Below are 22,155 nucleotides of genomic sequence, written 5' to 3'. Positions count from 1 at the left end.
ACCAACAACAGCATGGCATGCATTACATATATGTTTGGTGTAGATATTTCCAGTACATGATTCTTGTTTTGTTGTTTCAGAATCAATATTCAGTACAGTGGTTCATATCCTTGAAATTGCCACTCGACCATTAGGCAAAATAATCATTCGCTGTGTTTTGCAGTCATCATTATTACTCTCTGAGTATGCAGAGAAACAACACAAACACTGAACAAAAATCACCAAGACTTGGAATATGTTCGAACCAGTGATCTCTGTCTTACTTTCTTAGTTCCATCTGCAACAGGAGCCTGGCCAAACAGACTTTTTCTCTTTATTTAGACATATATATCTTAAAGAAACTGGCCTCAGATACGTGCCTGCTATAAATGCCAACTACTTGCATATAGTAACTTTACAGTCCAGCTATCAATTATTTTTTAAAAATTCAAGCAAGTCTCTTAAGAACTAGTTCACACTTTAGGGACACACACACAGATGATGTGGATGAGCACAAATTCAAGACAAAATTGTCAATTTCATGTGCAGGATTCAAATCCATGATCTCTGAAAAAGTGTTGTGGTGTTTTTGCCCACTCACCTTCACAAGCCAGAGCCACATTGACTTAAGGGCAGACCTAAAGTACCAAGAATTTTTGAATAGGTCTTCCTCAGTATGACACATGTGTGACTTATTTTGACGGAAATATGTTTACTTCCTCTCCAGGCATCAGTATACAAATGGCAAGCAGAAATCATATGTGCAGGTTTTGTAATTGCTCACTAAGAGCATTCAGTTAAAGACAGAATCATCACTGTGATTGCAGATGGCACGTTTTCAGCTAGAGATGCTAGCAGGAGGTATGGTGTGCCAGACTAGAGGCACTACCAACAGGGTTCCTGTCTCAGACAGGGAGAGACTGAGAAGGCACCAGGAGGACAGAGAGCTTGTTTATAAGAGCTGACAGTTTCCCTTCCTAAACATGAAGCAGTTGCAGCAAGAGACCAACTTCCTTCGCTACAGTGTCAAAGTTCGCCAGAGGCTGAGAACAACTGATCTGCACGCACAAAGATATGCTGTGAAACAGGAACTCAGAGAGAAAAATGTCTTATACCAGCTGGCATCTTTGTAGCTCCCTCTGAACATGGCAAGAGAAAAATGTAATTTTTACTGATGAGAAGGCGTTTTTGGTGAGCAATGTTGGTCCAAGAATGACTCAAGGGCCACAAGGGACAAGATGTCATGAAGAATGTGTAGTGACTACAAGGAGAACTGAGGGGCTGTTGACTTGCTACTGGAATTGGAATTCTGTGAAGAAAGTGGGAATACTTGATTGAGGGAACTCTTGATAGCAGGCAGTATGCCCATAAAGGGAAAAATGTGATACTTCCTTCAGTGGGAATGCTATACACTGTAGGAAAAAATGAAATGTGTACATGGGATTATTAGTCAAGACACCCCATTTGGGGTGTTTGGCCATCTTGTGCAAGTCTTTCAATTTGATTTCATCTTGGTGACTTGCGCATTGGTGATGAGGGAACCACACACACACACACACACACATATGCACTGGCTGCTACATGCTGTTGATATCAATCCAATGGAGAACAACTGAGCTGAAGTAACATGAAAACTCTCAGATAACTGGCCACAAAACCAACCAGCTACATGTGACACCCTTTGAGACTGAGTCCTTGACTCCTGGGAGGAAGTTGTCTCTCCTGGCAGTTACGTCTGACTCCTCATAGTTTCCATGCCAAGACACGTGATTAAAGTTAAAAATAATGGGCGATTCTGGAGATGATAGAGCACTGAAAACATTTTAATTTTCTTTACTTGTTCTTTTGCCCAATTTTGTGGCATTGAGAGCATGTGGAAAATCAGTTGACAATGGAAAAGTATCGAAAATTAGATAATAAAGTGTGAGTTAGTTTTCCTTTAAGTTATCTTTCCCAATTGAAATAAATTCCTTTTAAATATATTTTTTGTGTATTACATATCTATTTCAATTGCTCTCTGCCTACAAACTTAAAATAATAAATTGTGAGTGACTTTTTAAGGCTATTTTCTGGTATTTCAAACCCATCCCTGTTGCCACCTATTGTACGTCCTGTATCCTGCCAAAAATATGTAAAAGATTTCTTGTAATATTTATTTACCTTTAATTTTTCCTTCCACGTGTTTCTGTCATTCTAATGAGCTACTGGTTGAGGTTGACAGGCAAGTTAGATGCTTACATTTATATACAGCCATCAGTGATGGGAGTCCACTTTCAGCAGTTGTCTTGAACTTGATGTGATGGTTTCCTATGACATCATCTGATGTTTTCAGTGAGTGAATTACTTGAGCTTCAATGTAGAGAACTATTTTTGGGGGCACAGGAGTCTGGACAAGCGTACAGGCCCATCAATGTGATAAGTAGGCAAATAAACTGTAGCTACAGCATCAAAAAGCGAAAATGCATGGATCTTAAAAAATTCAGGGACTACTGAGAACTCATAAAATCGATGAGTCATTGTTCTCACTCATAGAAGAGTGTTCTTAGCGGCCAAATAGATGCAGATGTATTTCGGTAGTATACGAACTTATCAAAACTGACATGTGGGACCCACAGGGATTTGTCAAGCTCATTTTAGATATAGAAAGACTACAAGAATAAATTCTGTTTCTGTGTGTAGGCGTTGAATTTCATAGCCAAAATGCAACATCTGAAGGTGACTGTTGAGATTTAATGCAGAAATGCTTGACTTGATGTAGGGTACTTTGGGTGATCAGCTGTTTTGTTCTTCAACTTATAGCATATGGAGACAAAAGAAGATGATGTGGCTAGGCAAAGGCAGCTCTGGAGAGCAAATAACTAGCTGTGAGAGTTAATGGCTGTTATGAGGCTTGTTAAACTGGGAATAAACTATGTTATTTTGTTTGACTTGCTTTTTTGTTGTGCTGATATTTTTGATGACATTACAGGATGGAGGTTGAGGGTTAAGCGATGTATATTTCTATTTCATTTTATGATTTTCCAATGACTTTTTCATGTTTGCCCATGCTGAAGTCACTTGTCTGTTCTAACAGTTACTCCTTGATGATTCCCATGGGCTAGAAAACTTAATATCATATCATCAGGCAATAATGTAAGAAAAAACTGCACTGGCTGTGAAGCATTTCTTTGCAAATGTCCCCCGTGCTCTAGATAAACTTCTTATTGTTATTTTTGTCTCTTTCTGTCATAAGTGTACTACAAACTGAACTGTTTGTTCATAAGAACATTTTCACTTTTATGAACATAGTATCAGCAATGATTTATAATCATTATGAGTAGATGTACTTTGTGTTATTCCGATTATTACAGACTGAATGACACTTTTACTTTAGAATGACTCATTAAAGACTATACTGTCAGTGTACTGTGTCGATTTTTACACTCCCTACTTTAATGTCTATATGCCTTTGTACCGCGCTTTCCCAGTAATTGCACAGATTGTGCTTTGTTTCTTTGCACAATTCACTTGAAATATTTAAGGCTTTAAACGACTCATAGCTAACAGAATTACTCTGTGGATGTTTGTGTTTTGCAATCAATGCTTTGTTATTGTCTTCTCATTGGCATTCCTCCATTTTGAGGATAGTGCCAATGACTGTGTTCTCAAGAAATGGTTGTTAAGTCTATAAAGGTCAAAGGATGCATAGGGTACACGTAATGCTTATGGTAAAACCATTGCAGTATACTTAATAAAGACAGCTATTAATTTTTGGCTCTCAGCTTGCAGTCAGTGCATCTGAGTGTTAATTGTCTCTACTCTCTAGGCCCTAATTGTAGTTACAGAAATGAGATAAAAGTCATTAGTTAATACTGGTGATATTTCGGCCTTGGGTCATCTCACCAGCACATCTTTGAGATGCGAGCTACATTCTGTACTCCAAGCCCACTCAGGGAAAACATTGGTCATGCAAACGTTTTACACTGAAGAGCCAAAGAAACTGGTACACCTGCCTAACAGCATGTAGGAGCCCCAGGAGCATGCAGAAATGCTGCAACATGACGTGCCATGGAGACAACTATGTTTGAAGTAGTGTTGGAGGAAACTGACACCAGGAATCCTGCAGGGCTATCCATAAATCCGTAAGAGTACGAGGGGGTGGAGATCTTGTCTGAAAGGCACGTAACAAGGCATCCCAGATATTCTCAATAACGTTCTTGTCTGGGGAGTTTGGTGGCCAGCGGAAGTTTTTAAACTCTGTTACTGGAATCACTCTATAGCAATTCTGGAGGTGTGGGGTGTCACATTGTCCTTCTGGAATTGCCCAAGTCTGTCAGAATGCACAGTGGACATGAATTGATGCAGGTGATCAGACAAGATGCTTACATGCTTGTCACTTGTCAAAGTCATATCTAAACGTATCAGGGGTTCCATAATACTCCAACTGCACCAGCCCCACACCATTACAGAGCCTCCACTAGTGTGAACAGCCCCTGCTGACATGCAGGGTTCATGGACTGATGAGGTTGTCTCCATACTTGTACACGTCCATCCACTCGATACAATTTGAAATGAGACTCATCCAACCAGGCACCATGTTTCCAGTCATCAACAGTCCAATGTCGGCATTGATGGGCCCAGGCCAGGGGTAAAACTTTGGGTTATGCAGTCGTCAAGGGCACATGAGTGGGCCTTCATCTCAAAAAGCCCATATCGATGATGTTTTGTTGAATGGTTCACACGCTGACATTTGCTGATGCCCCAACATTGAAAAGTGCAACAATTTGCAGAAGGTATGCACTTCTGTCATGCTGAATGATTCTCTTCAGTCATCATTGGTCCCGTTCTTGCAGGATCTTTTTCTGGCTGCAGCAGTGTTGGAGATTTGATGTTTTACCAGATTTCTGATATTCACGGTACACTCGTGAAATGATCATACAGGAAAATCCCTACTTCATCGCTACCTCGCAGATGTTGTGTCCCTTTGCATGTGTGCCGACTATAACACCGTGATCAAACTCGCATAAATCTGAACAAACTGCCATTGTAGCAGCAGTAACCGACCTAACAATTGTGCCAGACACTTGTTGTCTTATATAGGTATTGCCGACCACAGTGCCGTATTCTGCCTGTTTACATACCTCTGTATTTGAATATACATGCTTATACTAGTTTCTTTGGCACTTCCTGTGTTTCTGTGGCTACTAAAATTGGCAATGTTGTATATCACACTTGACAACTCTGTGATTGTCAGGTTCTTCCTGGAGGGCACAGAATTATCCTGCTAAATTCATTGGATATTTTCTTGCCAGGTGTAAGGTGTGACATCAAGTTATCATATGTATGGTTTTGAACACAAGGAGGTTGTTCCACAGAAAAATAAAATGCTCTCATATTTTACACTACAGGTTATCTTTGCTAGCTATTACTATAGCAGTCACAAAGTATGGAACACAGCACTGGCTTGCTAGTATAGTGGTAATGTGAATGTTGTCTGAAACAGTGGCAGTATAAGCTGTAGGTTCAAAGCTTGCTGGAAAATTATTATTTGGCATCCATATTCTTTAAAATGCCAGACTAAAAAAAAGGTAAGGATATCTTAAGAAAACCTCTGCAATGTAAGTCTTGTAACCTGTATTCAGTATGTTTTAGATCTGGAGGTGAAAATCTTATGAAATTCCTGAATTACACACTTATTAATACCAGCTTTTTTCTGCTTCAGCTGTCAATCTTTAAGTTTTTTTTGTGTGTGCATTATATGATTAGATGCTGAGTAGCACTGAACAATTTGTTAAGTAGGTACAAAACTTAATCTGGTCTTTAGCAGACTGAGACCTTGCCGTGGTAGTGATAAACAACAGTTTCAGACCAGACCACGTGGAATGTAAATTATGTTCTGGGACATAATCCAATGTTGTATTATGTAAACAGTGTTCTTTGCTTCAGCTAAATCCTCTGACAGAGTGATCTAGCTGAAAAGCTTAATGGTAGATAAACAAAATCATTCCCTATGAACTTGCGTAATGTTTGGCATGTCTTGAACCACTCAAAACACATGGAAGCTATTGTAAAGATAGAATACTGCCTTCGAGGTAGGTGCTGGGAACGTCAGCATGTTTCCTCAACTCATCAACTCTTGTGTAACTGAAAAATTGTGGGTCTCATAAATATAACATAAGGGAATGACAAATTGATATTGAGACTAGCAACCCCACAGTTGGAATCACTATGGAAGAACTTGACAGAGTCATTAAGAAGGTGAAAGATGCTAAGGCAACAGTTTTAGATAATATGAGAATGAAACAGATTAAACATTTAGGCACCAAATGAAGTTTATTGCAGCGGATATATTTTATGTTGTTTATTTGTCCCTAAATGATGAAAGAACTCCTAACAGGCATCATAGATGGTTTCTTACTTTTACAACTTCTGGTCATTGTCACAAGCTTCAATGCAGTCCCGGTGCAGTAAGATACGCAGACTCACTACATGAGACATTTATGCCATTACGGGAAAAATATATCAGCAGACCTGAATCAACTCCCAAAACCTGAGAATTACTGAAATAATTTAGTCAAAGATCACCACCTTCACCTTGACCTGCAAGACAAGGATAAAAATGGTATCATGCAATACTACTATCAGCTCTTTGCCTGCTACCTTCATTCGGGAGGACGACGGTTCCATCCCGCGTCCGGCCATTCTGATTTAGGTTTTCCGTGATTTCCCTAAATCGCTCCAGGCAAATGCCGGGATGGTTCCTTTGAAAGGGCACAGCCGACTTCTTTCCCCGTCCTTCCCTAATCCGATGAGACCGATGACCTCGCTGTCTGGTATCCTTCCCCAAACAACCCAAGCCCAACCAGCTTCCTTACATTAGGATAAGTTCAAATGATTTCATGTTCAGTTCTGACTTTTGTAAATAGCTCTCCAAAACTTGCTTTTGTGGTTGGGTATTTTCTCTGTCACAAGGCACCATAACTTTCGTGACTTTAGCTACTTGGAAAATATTTGACTTTTAGTGAAACCAACAATCAGTATTTCACTACACACTCAGTTTCATAATTTGGATAATTATTGTCCAAAATTTCACAATCTTTCTCTTTCTAGTGAGTTCATACACATGTTGAAAAAACAAATGGAAAATGTATATTGCACCATCAGATTATGACTCCACTCCACTGTCCATTATGCCACCAAAGAGACAGACATGAGAAGTTTCCTTGAACTCTTGAGTCTATATGCTCATTATAGGTAATATTATGAGTTTTTTCTTCAGTCTAAAACATGCAAAATTATCATTTCAAAAGACAAATATGAGTGATCTGAGAAGAAAACTTGTTGGTAAAATTTGTCTTACATTCTTAGTTAATCCTGAGCGGTAGATAGTGAGCCTTTATAAATGCATTTGTAAAACTTTTATAGCCTTTGTGCCTCGTATTTGTTGATATACAGATGCTGTCACTGGAATTCAAACATTGTCAGGGCCATGGTCTGTTTGGTAAAGTAAGCATTCCTTAGCATGGGGGCATGGGTGAATACAGAGTGAGCATTAGATATCTCACAGTTCTTCAATCAATGACCCACTTCCTTTGTCTGATGTCACACCCCAGCCTGGTTTTTATACTGTTGCTGTCAAATGGTGTGATTTTTCTGCCTTTTGTCTACAATAGGTTAGTTTTTTTGCTGTTAAGTGTACCAGCAAACAAACAAAAAAATAATTATGTAACTTTATTTTTTCATGGTGACAACTGAAACATCATGACTACTTGTAGAGAGGATGGGGATTTATCCATATGTTGAACCAGTGTTCACAAAGTGATAAAACAGTTTTGGGCACTGTTGTGAATCAGTGGCAACAGCAGTTAATGTTCAGTTATCATGCTTTGTTCTGTGTACTCAAAATATAAAATTTTGCAAGAAAATTGTTTCAATTGCATTTGAGAGCAGCTACATCATGCATACACAAATCCAGGTGGATTTGTGTGGATGGAGTTTAATTCTTGATTACAATGTGTGTAATTTAGAATCAGTAAGAGAGTCATTAATGCTTTTATTGTAAATATATTACAGCACAAAATGAAATTGATATATCATGTTAGAAAAACCTAAGATAAATACTAGATGACATATAGTTTGAGTAATGTAAAACACAAAGTGATCCTTAACCTGAAGGTCGTTTTGAACACCTTAATACTTTGCAAGGAATGGTCTTATTTGAGGCGATAGGCCTATGCTTCTTTTGACTTTTGAACTGAATTACTCATCAGTTTTGGGTGTCTACAATGTAATGTTGAGTCTGAACCACAGCGCAACTTTACATTGATGATGAAGACATAAATTTAGTAACTTAGCATGCTAATGTGCAATTAGAAATTCAGGAGTGTAGTACATGACCAAATTAGTACAGGACAGTTCAGTGGTTATGTCTAATGGTAATGTTGATATCAACAGAGAAAATAATGCCACAGATACTGTCAGCAAGGTATTTGTAGCAGCAAAGAAAAAAATTAAAATGAGAATTCACTTTCAAATTCTGTAAAATAACAAGGAGACAGTAATTATAGTAATGCTGACAGACACATTAAAAGTACAAAACATATATTCCTAGCTTTGATGCTGTTAGTTCCCTTTGTCTGGGATGAAAGAGGGATACATTTCATAAGGCTGAGAAGGAGGGATGAATCACTCAAACCCCAGGGAGAGACGAAGTTGATGTGAGAATGAGGGAGATGAGGTGAGATCTTCACATCAGGTAAGTCCAGCCCTTCTTCCCAACTGTCCAAAATCCATCCCACTTTCCTTCTTGACAAAGGAAGTAACATTTCCAAAAGCTAGGAAGAAATTTTTCTTCTTTTAATGTGTCTGTCGTCTATACTGTAATTCACCTCCTATCCCAAGCTGCATGAGTTGGCGGTCATGTGAGCGTAAGTTGTGCTTGCTTGTATGAATGAATGGTGTGTGTTTATCTTTTTCTGAGGAAGGATGTGGCTGAAAGGTTATACATTGTAAGTGTCTTTTAATTGTGCCTGTCTGCAACTTAGCTTGTTATCTTTATAGTAAGTAGCAATCTGTATTTTCCTACATTATTTATATTCATACCTAGAGTTTCCATTGTTTGATTCCTTTTATAAATTGTATATTTAATTTCAGGAATGGAAAAACACTTACCATAAAGCAAGCACTTCAATGCAGTATCGGGAGAGGAAATTAGAAGATGCAGCAAATTTAATAGAAAATAACCTAACACTTCTGGGAGCAACAGCTATAGAAGACAAATTACAAGATCAGGTAAAATCTGTAAATAGTGGTGTCTTGAATCAACAAAACTGTTCTGGGCTCAACAGTACCAACTTAAAACTTACTCAAAAGTTTTTTCTTAGGTGCCTGAAACAATAGCAGCCCTCATTAAAGCTGATATACGTGTTTGGGTATTGACGGGGGATAAACAAGAAACTGCTATTAATATTGGCTATTCATGTAAGCTAATAGTTCATGGAACACCACTACTGATACTGAATGAAGATAGCCTTGATGTAAGTTTATATGATTTTTAAAGTTTTTAATGCTACTGTTACTTATTGGAATTTAACCAAATTTGTGAATTTCTATAATACTTTATTTTTTGTTGAAAGCTAATTATCATTTCTTTTAGAGTACACGAGAAACAATAGCACGCCATAGTTCAGAATTTGGTGACCAGTTGGGCAAATCAAATGATGTTGCTCTTGTTATTGATGGGAAAACTCTAAAATATGCCCTCAGTTGTGATGTCAGAAGGGATTTTCTTGACCTCTGTGTCAGTTGCAATGTGGTTATCTGCTGCCGTGTCTCCCCAATGCAGAAGGCTGAGGTTCGTAATGATAATAGCAGGAAAGATTAAGTTGTTGTAAAAGATTAATTCCAAGAAACTGATTTTTGACAGAGGATATTGTAGTATTCTCATTTATTAAAAATTATTTTAGCTCTTTCACCTGTATTTTACAAATTCGAACATTGTCATTTTAACCCAGTATAATTTAATTAAAAATCAATCTTTATTTCTGTCAGGTTGTGGAACTTGTTACATCACATACGAAAAGTATTACACTGGCTATAGGAGATGGTGCAAATGATGTTGCTATGATCCAAAAAGCTCATGTTGGAGTTGGAATCTCAGGAGTTGAAGGTCTCCAAGCAGCATGCGCATCTGATTATTCAATAGCACAGGTTAGTTTCATTACCTTTTTAAAATTTGGATCACTTTCTTACACTACTTTGCCTTTTACCTATTCCTATTTTTCAGCTTGTAACCATCTCTCCACTCTCCCCCTGTTGCCACCCACCCACACACTCTACCTCACGGCAACACCCATGCATGTGTGCATGCGCGTGTGTGCGTGCGCCCACACACACACACACACACACACACACACACACACACACACACACATTCTTCATTGATTCTGAGACGTACCCAGTTACAATGAAAATGTGTGTCTAAACATTCATTCACTTTTGAAGAAAATAATGTGTGAAGTTTGTAACAATAAAAGTTGTTAAGTGTGAAATGTCAGAATAGCATTTAGTAAGAAATACACAATATGTTTAATGATTTTACATTGCTCCCTGACAAAAGTAAGAAAAGAGGTTCGTAAATGTTACCTCTTTTGTTATGAGATTCCAAAAATGTCTGTGTTCATAAAACCAGTAATTGGCACTGGTGTGTATTTTTATAAATATAATGATAGTGAGATAAGAAAGAAGCATAACATTTGTGCATATGGGATGGTTGTGGCAGAAGGGAGACTTAGAATACATTAATAAAATGGAATGTTAGGGAATAAAGATAAAAAACCTTATTAATTTAAGCAGTATACGAGTGTGCTGAAAATCAGTGCCTCTGAATTTTGTATTTGAAAACTCCTAAAGCTTATTAAATAAAACAAACATGATTATTCTTCACGTCTCCATATTTATTTCTCAACATAGTCACCCTGGGAACAAACACATTTTTCATAGCAGGAGACTAATTTGTTGATACCTTCGCTACAGAATTTGACTTCATTGACAGAGCCACACACTCAGATTTGCTAACACCACTTACCATTTCAGTACTATCAGAGTGAAGTCCCCAAAGGTGTTCTTTACTTTTTTGAAACAGATGAAAATCAGATGGGGCCAAGTTGGAAATGTATGAAGAATGATCAATGACAGTGTCGTCAGATGTCACAGCACTCGTGTGGTCTTGCATTGCCATGCTGAAGGAGAGGGTGCTCTTTGAATTCAATTACAGAACACTGTTACCCATACACCGAAATAGTTACATTACACACCGCCGAGTTACATGTTACAATGAGGAGGCTTGTAGCGACACAGGGCTGCAAATATGTATAAATGAAGAATAAAGGTGCAGAATGTTAATAACATGTGTTGTATTTGAAGCTTTAAGAGTTTTCACATTAAAAATTTGGATGTATTTCTTTTCAGCAAGCCCTTGTAAGTAATCAGAAATCTTGAAATCACAAATAGTGAAGTTATGAATACCAGATCAGTAGATAACAATAACAGAATCTGGAAATGTATGAGGGATAGTCATAACATTTTAATTACTGATAAAAAGTAAAGTTACATAATTAATTTTTTATTTGTTTGTTTGCAGGTATATGTCTGCAGTCCTGGTACACAATGAAATTCCTGTGCCACAGTTCTGTTGCTTGTCGCTAGAGGAGTCCATACAAAATGGCATGACCCACTGATAAAGTGGAAATGGTCTGTACTGTTTTGTATTGACTCCTCTAGAACAAGCAGCAGTACTGTGGCACAGGAATTACAATATATACTGGGATAGCAGACATGTACTTGCAAACAAACAATAAATTAATTATGTAACTTTATTTTTTCAAGCTGATAGTTATCAGTGGTCCCATATAGGTACTTGCTAAGAAACTGTGGCTCAGGGATTTTAGTGTGTTCTAGTACTGCAGACACGAACTTGTAAACAAACAAATTCCAGAAAGAATTTTCCACTCTGTATTGGAGAGCCCAATGGTATGAAAACTGTGTGCATAAACTGCATTTGTAAACAACACAACTAATAAAAGTACGGTACAATACAGCAAAGTTATCCAGATATCTGTTGTAAATTTTCGATAAGTTAAGGCACACAACCCTTGTAAATCTACCAAAAATCACACTATGGTGATATCTGTTTGCCCTGTAGTAGATATTTGAGTCATGTAGGAAGTTTCTAAAACAGCTTCACTTCAGTCAAAGATGCTGGGGTGAGTACGCTAGCCACATCAGGTTGTGCCAAGAGAAAACATCTCGGCAATAAAAGACATTGTTACATACAATTATCATATAGCTCTGAAAGAGTTAGTCATGACATGTATCAGTTTAGTACATCACATCATGATATCAAATGAAATGATGCTGTTGTAAAGACACGACTCACATTTAGGAGGAGGACCCGAATCATCATCTTACCACACAGAATTAGGTTTTCCTTGGATTCCCTAAATCAGTTAAGATGAGTACCATGTTGATCACTTTGCTCCGTCATTGCCCATACCTTGTTCTCCATCCCTAATGATCTTATCATTGATTAACCATTAAAACCTAATATTCCTTCCTTCCTTCCTTCCTTCCTTTTCTCACCTGACCCTTAACATACTGCACCTCAATAAAGTTTGTGCTAGACTGCTGCTGTTTCAATTAATTCTAGAACTGAAAAACAATATGTTGATGAATGCAACAAGCTTCCATTGCTTCTTAAGGCTAGGATGGAATTTGGCAGTTCTCCAATTTTCCTTGCGAGGGAATTGTCTATGTCAAAACATGCCCTGAGGCTTTTTTTTATGGGAAAAATTCACTGAAAGAAAGATCCTGTCAAAATTTTAGCTGCTAAGACAAACTGCAAGTAATTTTTTTTTTATGCTGAAAATTGCCAAATTTGTAGCTCATCACATGGCAGGAGCAGTGTACACCATTACTGGAGTTGTAGTGGACTGTTTTTGTGCAACATGGCATGCATATATCCTTGGTTGATGGTGCATTGGTAAACAGACAACCCAACTCAGTGTGATCATGACCTGCATAGTGAATTTCAGTTTTCATTCAAAGTTCTGACCATGAACTGTATAAATGGAAGAAAGACTTACACAAAGTAATAAATACGCGCCAAAGTGAAACCTGTAAAACTGTGAAAGAAAAACCGTCCAAATGATTCACTGCTCAGTCCCGTTACCCGCCATTAATAACCAACATAAACTCATAAGCTTGAATAAAAATGAAATGAACAACAGTTCTCTAGAGGAGTTTTCTTTAGATATGAAATATGTAGAGCTGATCATGAGAGGCAGCACACTGGGCCCTCTGAAATGCAGTTGGAAGGAACGTTACTGATTTCATGTCTTCATCAACCTGGTTAAAAAGATTCAACAAATATACAGTATAGGAAGTGGCAAAACAACAAAGTTTATTTCAAGTAAAAGTGTAGAGGAGATGTAAGTAATTCATAACTGATGTGAAGACGAAGCTTGCTGTTATGTGCGCATCTGCTGTGTCTAATGCCGATCAGTAAGGTTTCGTGAAACAACTGTGAGAAAATCACACATTATCATTTCAAGGCGAAAAAAATCAGTTGTGCAATTTGGTTAATGCTATGACACATTCATAAACAACAATGACTCTGATAAGTAGAAGTGGATTACTTTTTCCACGGGTTTATATCTGTCTTCAGGGACTACTAGGCATTATCACCAAAAATAAAAAGATGACTATATGATGGCAAAAATCTTACAATTTATCTTTTCAAATCTGAAAAAAAATAGGAAAGAATAGCTTGGAATATTTCATTCAAAACTGTTTCTAACCAGCTGCATAAATTAGTTCATTACTTAGGCTGGACTCTTGGCATGGACATAATGATACCTCTGTCTTTCAGGAGGTCAACGAAAAGACTGTTGAAGTAATTCAGATGCCACCCAGTACAATCAGTGAGAGTCCCAATAAATAATTTTATCGACAGTGGAAAATATTTTTAAGGAAATTTTCAAACAATATAATTTTCAATGGCTCCGTATCAGCTGAGGTTTATCAAGAGAACAGTATTCTTAAATTCTAGTCATTTATGCATTATCAATTCACATTGGCACGTTTTATGAATTGCTTTAAGTATGCTTGGTGTGCAAGCCAGGACCATTTCTTGCTCAACTGCAGTTCTGTCTAAATAACACTAGTAATTGAAGGGCCCACAGAAAAAACGGATAAGCCATATTTAGTACATTATTAATGAGAGGAAATTTAAACTTTCAAAATTACAAAAAAGTACTTAAAACTCAATAATTGAGTGTAAACAATATAGCTACAATGTCAAATTTAATGATTGTGGATGAAGTACCTTAGAAAAAATAATAATTTAAATTATATGACAAAAAAGGCAATACATACAAAGAAAGTATATCGTTGCCCCTAAAAGGACATGGTAAGACCATCACTTTTTGGTAGTCTTTCATCTCAATACTGTTTTAAGTTCTTGAAGGTCTGCATATTTTTTGTAAGATATTGGCAGGAGCGCTGAAAGTATACCCCTAGAATCAGTTATCTGCAAAACAGTTTTCATTTACCTTACAAAAAATTTCATATTACAGAACACACATCATTACATCCTCTATGAGGCCTTAAGAATTCATCAGGTCCCTGAGCTTGATTCTCGGACTTGACGTGTAAATGTAGATAAACGGAACATACCCTATCTACTGGTGGCCAGGTTCCATTGTACATAATCCTGTATTTGAACAACTTATCTTCCTTCACAACCAAAGCTCCTTGAATGGTCATTTCTTCTAAGAACACTTCAGTTTGTAACATGTTTTTAAAAACATCGTCCAGTCTTGTATAATTTCTTGTTGATCAGGAATGACTTCATAAGTCCTTGGATTCACTCTTGTGGTTCCAAAACCCATAATCCAGCCTTTTGTGAACTCTGCAGTAGTTTTCTGTTTTATCAAACCAAATTTTTTATCACATTCCACCTAAGAGTGTCCTCTTAGTGGAAATACTATTTGGTGCTATCTAATCTCTTAGTCATATGAATGACATAATGAAGATGTAAAAACATTGCATAGTTCTTACTCTGTCCTGAGCATGAATCATAAAACATTTCAAGAACCCTTACTTTTGGATCAAGAATTTCACTCACATAATTGTGCAAGAAACTAATAAATTTAAAAAAAATTAATAAATAATAAATTAAGTATAAAATATTGGATCACTCTTGGACAGTTGATAAATGTCAACATGTTAAACCATAATTTACGCTTGTAATAAACATCATTTGTGCGTATACTTGGCAAAGGTAGATTCTTTTTTACAGTCCATGCATACTGCTTCATTTTCCTTTATCTTTTGACTTTCCTGCAATGCTTTTCATTTTCTTGAATAAAATGTAACAGCTCTTATCTTACGAACCTAGTCTTTTGTGCTAAGTACTTTGCTTTGTAATTTGTAACTTTTCTTTTTCAGAGATATTTTGTGAAAGCATTGCATTCAAACCTCTTGAGTGTGCTTGAACTTTGTCACATGTTGAACAGGTATCGGTTCACAGATATCCCAGTAATAAGTTTAATTTGCTGCTAAATATTTTCTGATATGTCCCATACACAACAGGAAGTTTGGGTATTTTTCTCTATATAACTCATGGCATGTTTTTATTGGTAGGTATTCCTGAAGGTACAGTCTGTCTGTCTTTCCCTTGTCATAGTATCTCTCTTCCCTTAATTTCCTTGGGTAGTTTCCAAGGCAATTATCATGTATATCTCTCTTCTCTTCGGGACATATTCCAGTATCCTTCGTACTCAGTTATATAGTATGCAGTCTGTGCTTTGTTATTTCATGCAAAGCAATAACAGCCTTTCGGCAAACAGGAATTTCACTCATCCTATCATTTTGTTTGATTCTTATAATGGGTCAGAAAATGGCATATGTGGCATCAAAATCATGATACCTAGGCCTTCTATGAGCAATTAATGTCACAGAAATTAAGCAGATTAAATAGGAAGAGTGATTATTTTAGTTACCTAATAAATTAAAATTCCTAGTAAGCTGTTCTTTATCATGGGGTTTGATTTGTCTGAAACACTTAAACAGTGAGCATTTTCCTGAAACACTTAAACAGTAAGCATTTGCAGTAAGTGCCTAACTCTTGAGACATTGCCCTAAGGTCCCTACAAACCTTACTCATTCTGCCATAACTTTTTAGTTTTTAGTTTGTTGATTAACAAATGGTTTCTCACAGTCAAACTCAATCAATCACACTTGCAGTCACAACTCAGCTGAAAGCTGTAATGTGAACAGTGGAAACAAACCTTGGACTTGCCCATTCTTTCCGTGAAAACACTGACTTTGAATGTTCTTTCCTTTATCACAAAAAGTGAAATCCTTTGTATCTTGATGACTTGCTTCTTTATTTGAAAGTCATTTTAATTGCCTTGTATTACCAACGACTAGCCATCAGAATGTGCCATAAACTCATTTCCTAATTAAATAGACTTACCCCTTTCTTCTGTGGGGTCTTCAGTTACCGAGACAATCCTGAAAGCATTAATTTTTCGTTTGTCAGGTGTGCCTGGTGAAAGAAAAACGTTTGTTTTCATCTGATAATGACATAATTGTTAGAGTAGGTACACCAAATAGCTGCTTATAATTTTTATTTACATTTACAGCAGATTGTTTCAGCTTAATTTCCATTTCAAGTACGTCTAGATTGATGTGACGTCCATATCACGTCATTAGTGGACTATTTTGTAACTGTCACTGCTTTAATAAGATTGTAAATTTTGTCAAGATGTTGAAATTAAATGTTAATTATGATAGTGCCACTTTGTAAACCTATAGCATCATAAGAGTGGAACTGTCAAACTGCTGTCACATCGTAATTAACATTTAATTTCAACATCTTGACAACATTTACTATCGTATTAATGCAGGTACAGTTACAAAGCAGTCCACTAATGATGCAGTATGGATGTCAGATCAGTCTAGACATACTTGAATATGGTAATTAAGACAAAACAGTCTGTTGTAAATGTAAATAAAGATTACTTACTATAAGCGGCTATTTGGTGCATCTACCCTAACAATCATGTCATTACGAGACATATATTACGCCGCTGGCCCTAAAGAAGAAAAATTTGTTTTCATCATTCAGATGATACTTCACTTTATTTTACAACTATTAGTAATAAACAATGAACTATTTCATTATAACAAGAATATACACATCCAAAAATTATGTTATGAAATGTGCTATAGTAACTGTTATAAAATGATGCACATGTAAGAAATATTTCAATAAACTGATGTTATGATTGATGAAAGTCATCTATAATCTAACATCAAACATTGCCTTGATTTCTTTTTGTCTGCTAGTCACATTTGTAAGAATTACATATGCAAAAGTTTAGGTGTGAATACAATCTGCCCCTTAGTCAAACCATTAATGATACACGAAAATTTTCGTGTGGTTTAGGTGCTTTAAATATGCTTGTGCTACTCCCTATATTAGCACTATGAAGCACTATGCTCTCTTGTCATGGCCAATCTCATACTAGGCACGAAGGGCTGTACAAACTGCTTTCATAAGTGATTCTTCATATGAGAAAACAACAAGTAACTTCAACATTTTTTTTTTTTTTTTTTTTTTTTTTTTTTAATGCTTGTAGTGTATCTTAGCAGCTAAAATTTTTACAGTGAATGCTTTCATTGTATTCTTCCTGTATAAAATATTTCAGGATGGATTTTGATGTGTCAGTTTAGACCACTCCCTTGTTAGCTGAGCACCAAGTGAACTGGAAATTCAGTCAACGTCTTGCATCTATGATATCTTTCCTCATATAATTCGGATTGTAGTCATCGCTGTATGTTTATTTGAGGGGGGAAAAGCCACAAAATATTCCCTTTGATTGGTACAGGCAGCTTGTTTGCAGGTAGTAAAACATTAATTTTGGTGTATTTATAGTTTCATAATACACATAATTACTTTGAAAAACTCCCATCACATTATTTTTAGTTCTTTTATTTCTGAGCTGTAGGCGTAGATGTGAAGGTTTTGCTGTATAGGGTCACTAGTTTTTAATTGGTTAATTGACTGATCAGTTAGGAAGTCACCTATTGCACTGAGTACTTGCAAGAGTAATTGACATTGTGGATTGTTCTTCAAAACTTGAGTTTAGTTTAACTGCCTGGTAATGGGTTTACCAATTTTTTATACAAAAATTAAGAGCTGGCTGCAGGAATGTTTGTATTTGTACAAATATTTTCTTGCACTGCTGACTTCTGATACTTGAAATTGGCAACTGCTAGGGAAGTTTGTAAAGTAGAATGTTAATTACACTAACTTTAGAACTGTCAATAACTTTTTCAAAAGTTTTACTGTTTCCATGTTTGACATGTACATTTTTGTGTTTGATCAGTGGTACTGTGTTAAAGGCTGCAAGATTTTATTTTGTCAGTTACTGGCTACTTTATTTTTAAAAATCTTGGTGAAAGTTATAAGCATGATGCATACATAATTCATTGGTGTTCTATTGATTGTTATGCTGGGGATACAAAAGATGAAGCATTTAGGACTTCACTATGTACTTGCAGAGCTGAGATCTGCAAAAAAACATTTTGTTTGATTTTTATGTACTATATGACGCTATGAGGAATCGTGTATAAATTGCACGTTACATAGAGCGATCACTGTTATGATGTGCAGATTTAGTAATGATTACAAAATTTATTGTTGTTCATCTAGTTAAGTGTAAAAGTAATGTAACATTAACAGAATGCTGAAACATACAAGCAGACTTTTCATGGTAATTAACACAAATTATTGTTTGCAGTTTCGATTTCTTCTGAAGCTGCTTTTTGTTCATGGAGCATGGAACTACAATCGAATGTGCAAATTAATATTGTACAGCTTTTACAAAAACATATGCCTTTACGTAATTGAACTGTGGTTTGCAATATATTCAGGGTGGTCAGGACAAATCCTGTTTGAGCGTTGGTCTATTGGGTTATACAATGTGGTAAGTGTACTTGTTTGATATTTAGTTCTGTTCTGAAATTTCTAACAAGAACTGTTGATATTTTTGAAACTTAATATCTATTTTCATCATGTACAGGTCAGTTATGTTGTTTATTTACTTTGCCATCAAGAAATGATGTTCAAGATATGAATACAAAGCACAAATTTCAAAGCAGTTTCGTGCATGTCAGGAAGGGCCACTTCATGTGATAGTACAGGTTTTATTTATTCATTTATTAGAATTTTATTTATATATCATTCTATCATTCCAAAAATGTTGTGCAAGCAGATGCACAGCATTCAGCATTTTATAGCAAATCACAACAATACATAACGATCAAGAGGGAGAAGGTGAAAAACAGTACAAGTACAGAAATTTTAAGTGATATTGTGTGTTACGGGCCAGAATAGTTGACAGAACAGTGGTTATGAAGAATCATTTCCTTGGCCATCATGGAATCATAAATGAATGGTAACAGCAAGATATTTGTTCAGCTGAGTTCATACAGCTGAAGCAGACAGTGTCCCTGTGTCAGGTGATGATCACAAGTGGCAGTGCTTGCTCAGCCCAGCTCACAGCAGGGCCTCAGCGGTCTTGCAGCTGCATCAGGCCTGTGGACATCAGACACACAGCAGCAGCAGTCTCGTGGGCATACTGTTAGGCAGGAATGCAGGGTCAGCCTACAGCTCACAATGGATTAGGTGCAGGAGGCACCCCACAGTGGTCTGCAAACTGAAGACCCCTTGGAAGCTCCAGGGAGTTGGTTACTGTCAGCTAAAAGCAGGCTACATCTGGAAGACACCAGTGCAGGCCCTGGCAGCATCAGTTTTATCAGTTTTCGGCACAGCTCATAGACCAGCAGTTAGCGGAGGCAGTGGCTAGTTTCAGATGAGGTGGTGACTCACATTGGGGTGACAGCTGGAATGGAGGCATTCAGTTGATGACCGATACTGCACGGTTGAAGCAGCGATTACATACATGTGCTTATCCAGTGCTATTATGAAAAGATGCCACTTCTCATCATGTACAGAGCGTAGGCAGCAAGTGTCAGGGCCCAGTGTGTGGTAATCGTGTTCACCAGGGCAGAAGCTTTCACCATGCTGGCGCAGCAGTTTTCAGCACCACACATCAAAATTACGCAATCAGGAAGCTGATCCACCTACCCAGGGGTTCTGAAGTCCACTGGGTGTTGTTGTAATGCTCCTCTTCCCTTCAGAAGAACTGCTCCATCAGATCACAGACTGCTATTAACTTCGCAGATTGCTTAAACATTACATTTTAATTTTTCCATGTCTACCCATTTATGTACACTTTTTGTCCCAATGCATCTTATACGGATCTAGTCCAGTTCACAAGGTCCAATTACCAGTATGCTTAATGACTAGTTATTTTCTAAGGTTGGTGTGGAGTTCAGAAGAATGGGCAGTTCTCTGTCATAGATAGATGTTTGCTACACAAACCAGAATTTGTGCAAGATGGTACTTGAAGTGGAGATGTCAGTCACTACAATTTTGTGCTGGAACATACTGTGGTACAGCTTTATGTATAGAAACATTAGCTGTGCGCTATTACATCCCTCCTACACTATTGTAAACTTGTCCACAGGACTGAGTAGCTCAAGATCCATAGTATTGTTCAGGAAAGTGAAGTTTCTATTTATTTTGGTTTATTTACACGTCAAGTTCTGTAGGACCAAATTGAGGAGCAAATCTCCAAGGTCATGGAACGTGTCAGTACATGAAATTACAACATAAAAGTAATAACAAATAAAAATAAAATGTTTATGAACCCGAAAAAAGTCAATCCATAAGTTTAAGTAAAGACAATCAACCATACAACGAGAATGAGCTTACTTTTTCAAGGAACTCCTTAACAGAATAGGAGTGACCTATGAGGAAACTCCTCAGTTTCGACTTGACAGTGCATAGATTACTGCTAAGATTTCTGAATTTGCATGGTAGCTTATTGAAAATGGATGCAGCAGTATATGGCACACCTTTCTGCAGAATAGTTACGAAAGTCCGATCCAAATGCATCTTTGATTTCTGCTGAGTATTAACTGAGTGAAAGCTGCTTATTCTTGGGAATAAACTAATACTGTTAACAAGAAATGACAGTAAGGAATATATATATTGAGAGGCCAATGTCAAAATACCCGAACTTGTGAACAGGGGTCGACAAAAGGTTCATGGACTTACAACACTTATTGCACAAACAGCCTGTTTCTGAACCAAAAATATCCCTGTAGAATGGGAAGAGTTACCCCAGAATATAATACCATATGACATAAGCGAATGAAAGTTGACAAAGCAAACTAATTTTTGTGTCGAACAATCACTCGCTTCAGATACTGTTCGAATAGTAAAAATGACAGCAGTAAGTCTTTGAACAAGATCATGAACATGGGCTTTCAACGACAGTTTACTATCTATCTGAACACCTAGAAATTTGAACTGTTTAGTTTCACTTATCATATGTCCAGTCTGTGAAATTAAAATGTCAGGTTTTGTTGACTTGTGTGTTAGAAACTGTAAAAACCGAGTCTTACTGTGATTTAGCATTAGTTTGTTTTCTACAAGCCATGAACTTGGGTCATGAACTGCACTATTTGAAACTGAGCCAGTGTTGCACACAATATCCTTTACTACCAAGCTAGTGTCATCAGTAAACAGAAATATTTTAGAGTTACCCGTAATACTAGAGGGCATATTATTTATATAAATAAGGGACATGAGTGGCCCCTGCACTGATCCCTGGGGCACTCCCCACTTGACCATACCCCACTCAGACCCCCCATCACAGTTATTCTCAACATTGTGTATAATGACATTTTGCTGTGTTACTAAAGTAAGAGGTGACCCAGTTGTGAGCTACTCACCGTATTCCGTAATGGTCCAACTTCTGGAGCAATATTTTGTAATCAACACAATCAAACACCTTGGTTAAATCAAAAAATATGCTTAGCATTTGAAACCTTTTGTTTAACCCATCCAGTACCTCATAGAGAAAAGAGACTATAGCATTCTCAGTCGTTAAGTGACTTCTAAAGCCGAGCTGTACATTTGACAGCAAATCGTGATATAAAATGATCAATTATCCATACATACACAGCCTTCTCCATTACTTTAGCAAACACTGATGG

General features: G+C 37.0%; 1 protein-coding gene across 8 annotated transcripts in view; it reads left to right on the top strand.

Annotated features, from left to right (window-relative positions):
- Positions 1 to 22,155, top strand: part of LOC126473750 (probable phospholipid-transporting ATPase IA) — a 614,987-nt gene that overhangs the window by 484,346 nt on the left and 108,486 nt on the right. For 7 of the 8 annotated variants that reach the window (XR_007586523.1, XR_007586525.1, XR_007586524.1 and 4 more), the window contains exons 13-17: positions 9,112 to 9,249; positions 9,342 to 9,494; positions 9,614 to 9,811; positions 10,009 to 10,167; positions 18,828 to 19,013. Coding sequence is in view for 5 of the 8 variants with exons in the window: in XM_050101001.1 (XP_049956958.1) it covers positions 9,112 to 9,249; positions 9,342 to 9,494; positions 9,614 to 9,811; positions 10,009 to 10,167; positions 18,828 to 19,013 (834 nt within the window). In the remaining 3 variants the exon portion in view is untranslated. The remainder of the gene's footprint in view (positions 1 to 9,111; positions 9,250 to 9,341; positions 9,495 to 9,613; positions 9,812 to 10,008; positions 10,168 to 18,827; positions 19,014 to 22,155) is intronic. The other variant, XM_050101005.1, reaches the window with a different exon arrangement.

This window comes from Schistocerca serialis, chromosome 4 (genome assembly GCF_023864345.2).
Source record: "Schistocerca serialis cubense isolate TAMUIC-IGC-003099 chromosome 4, iqSchSeri2.2, whole genome shotgun sequence".
Lineage (NCBI taxonomy): Eukaryota > Metazoa > Arthropoda > Insecta > Orthoptera > Acrididae > Schistocerca > Schistocerca serialis.
This window is presented reverse-complemented; position numbering and strand designations above follow the sequence as displayed.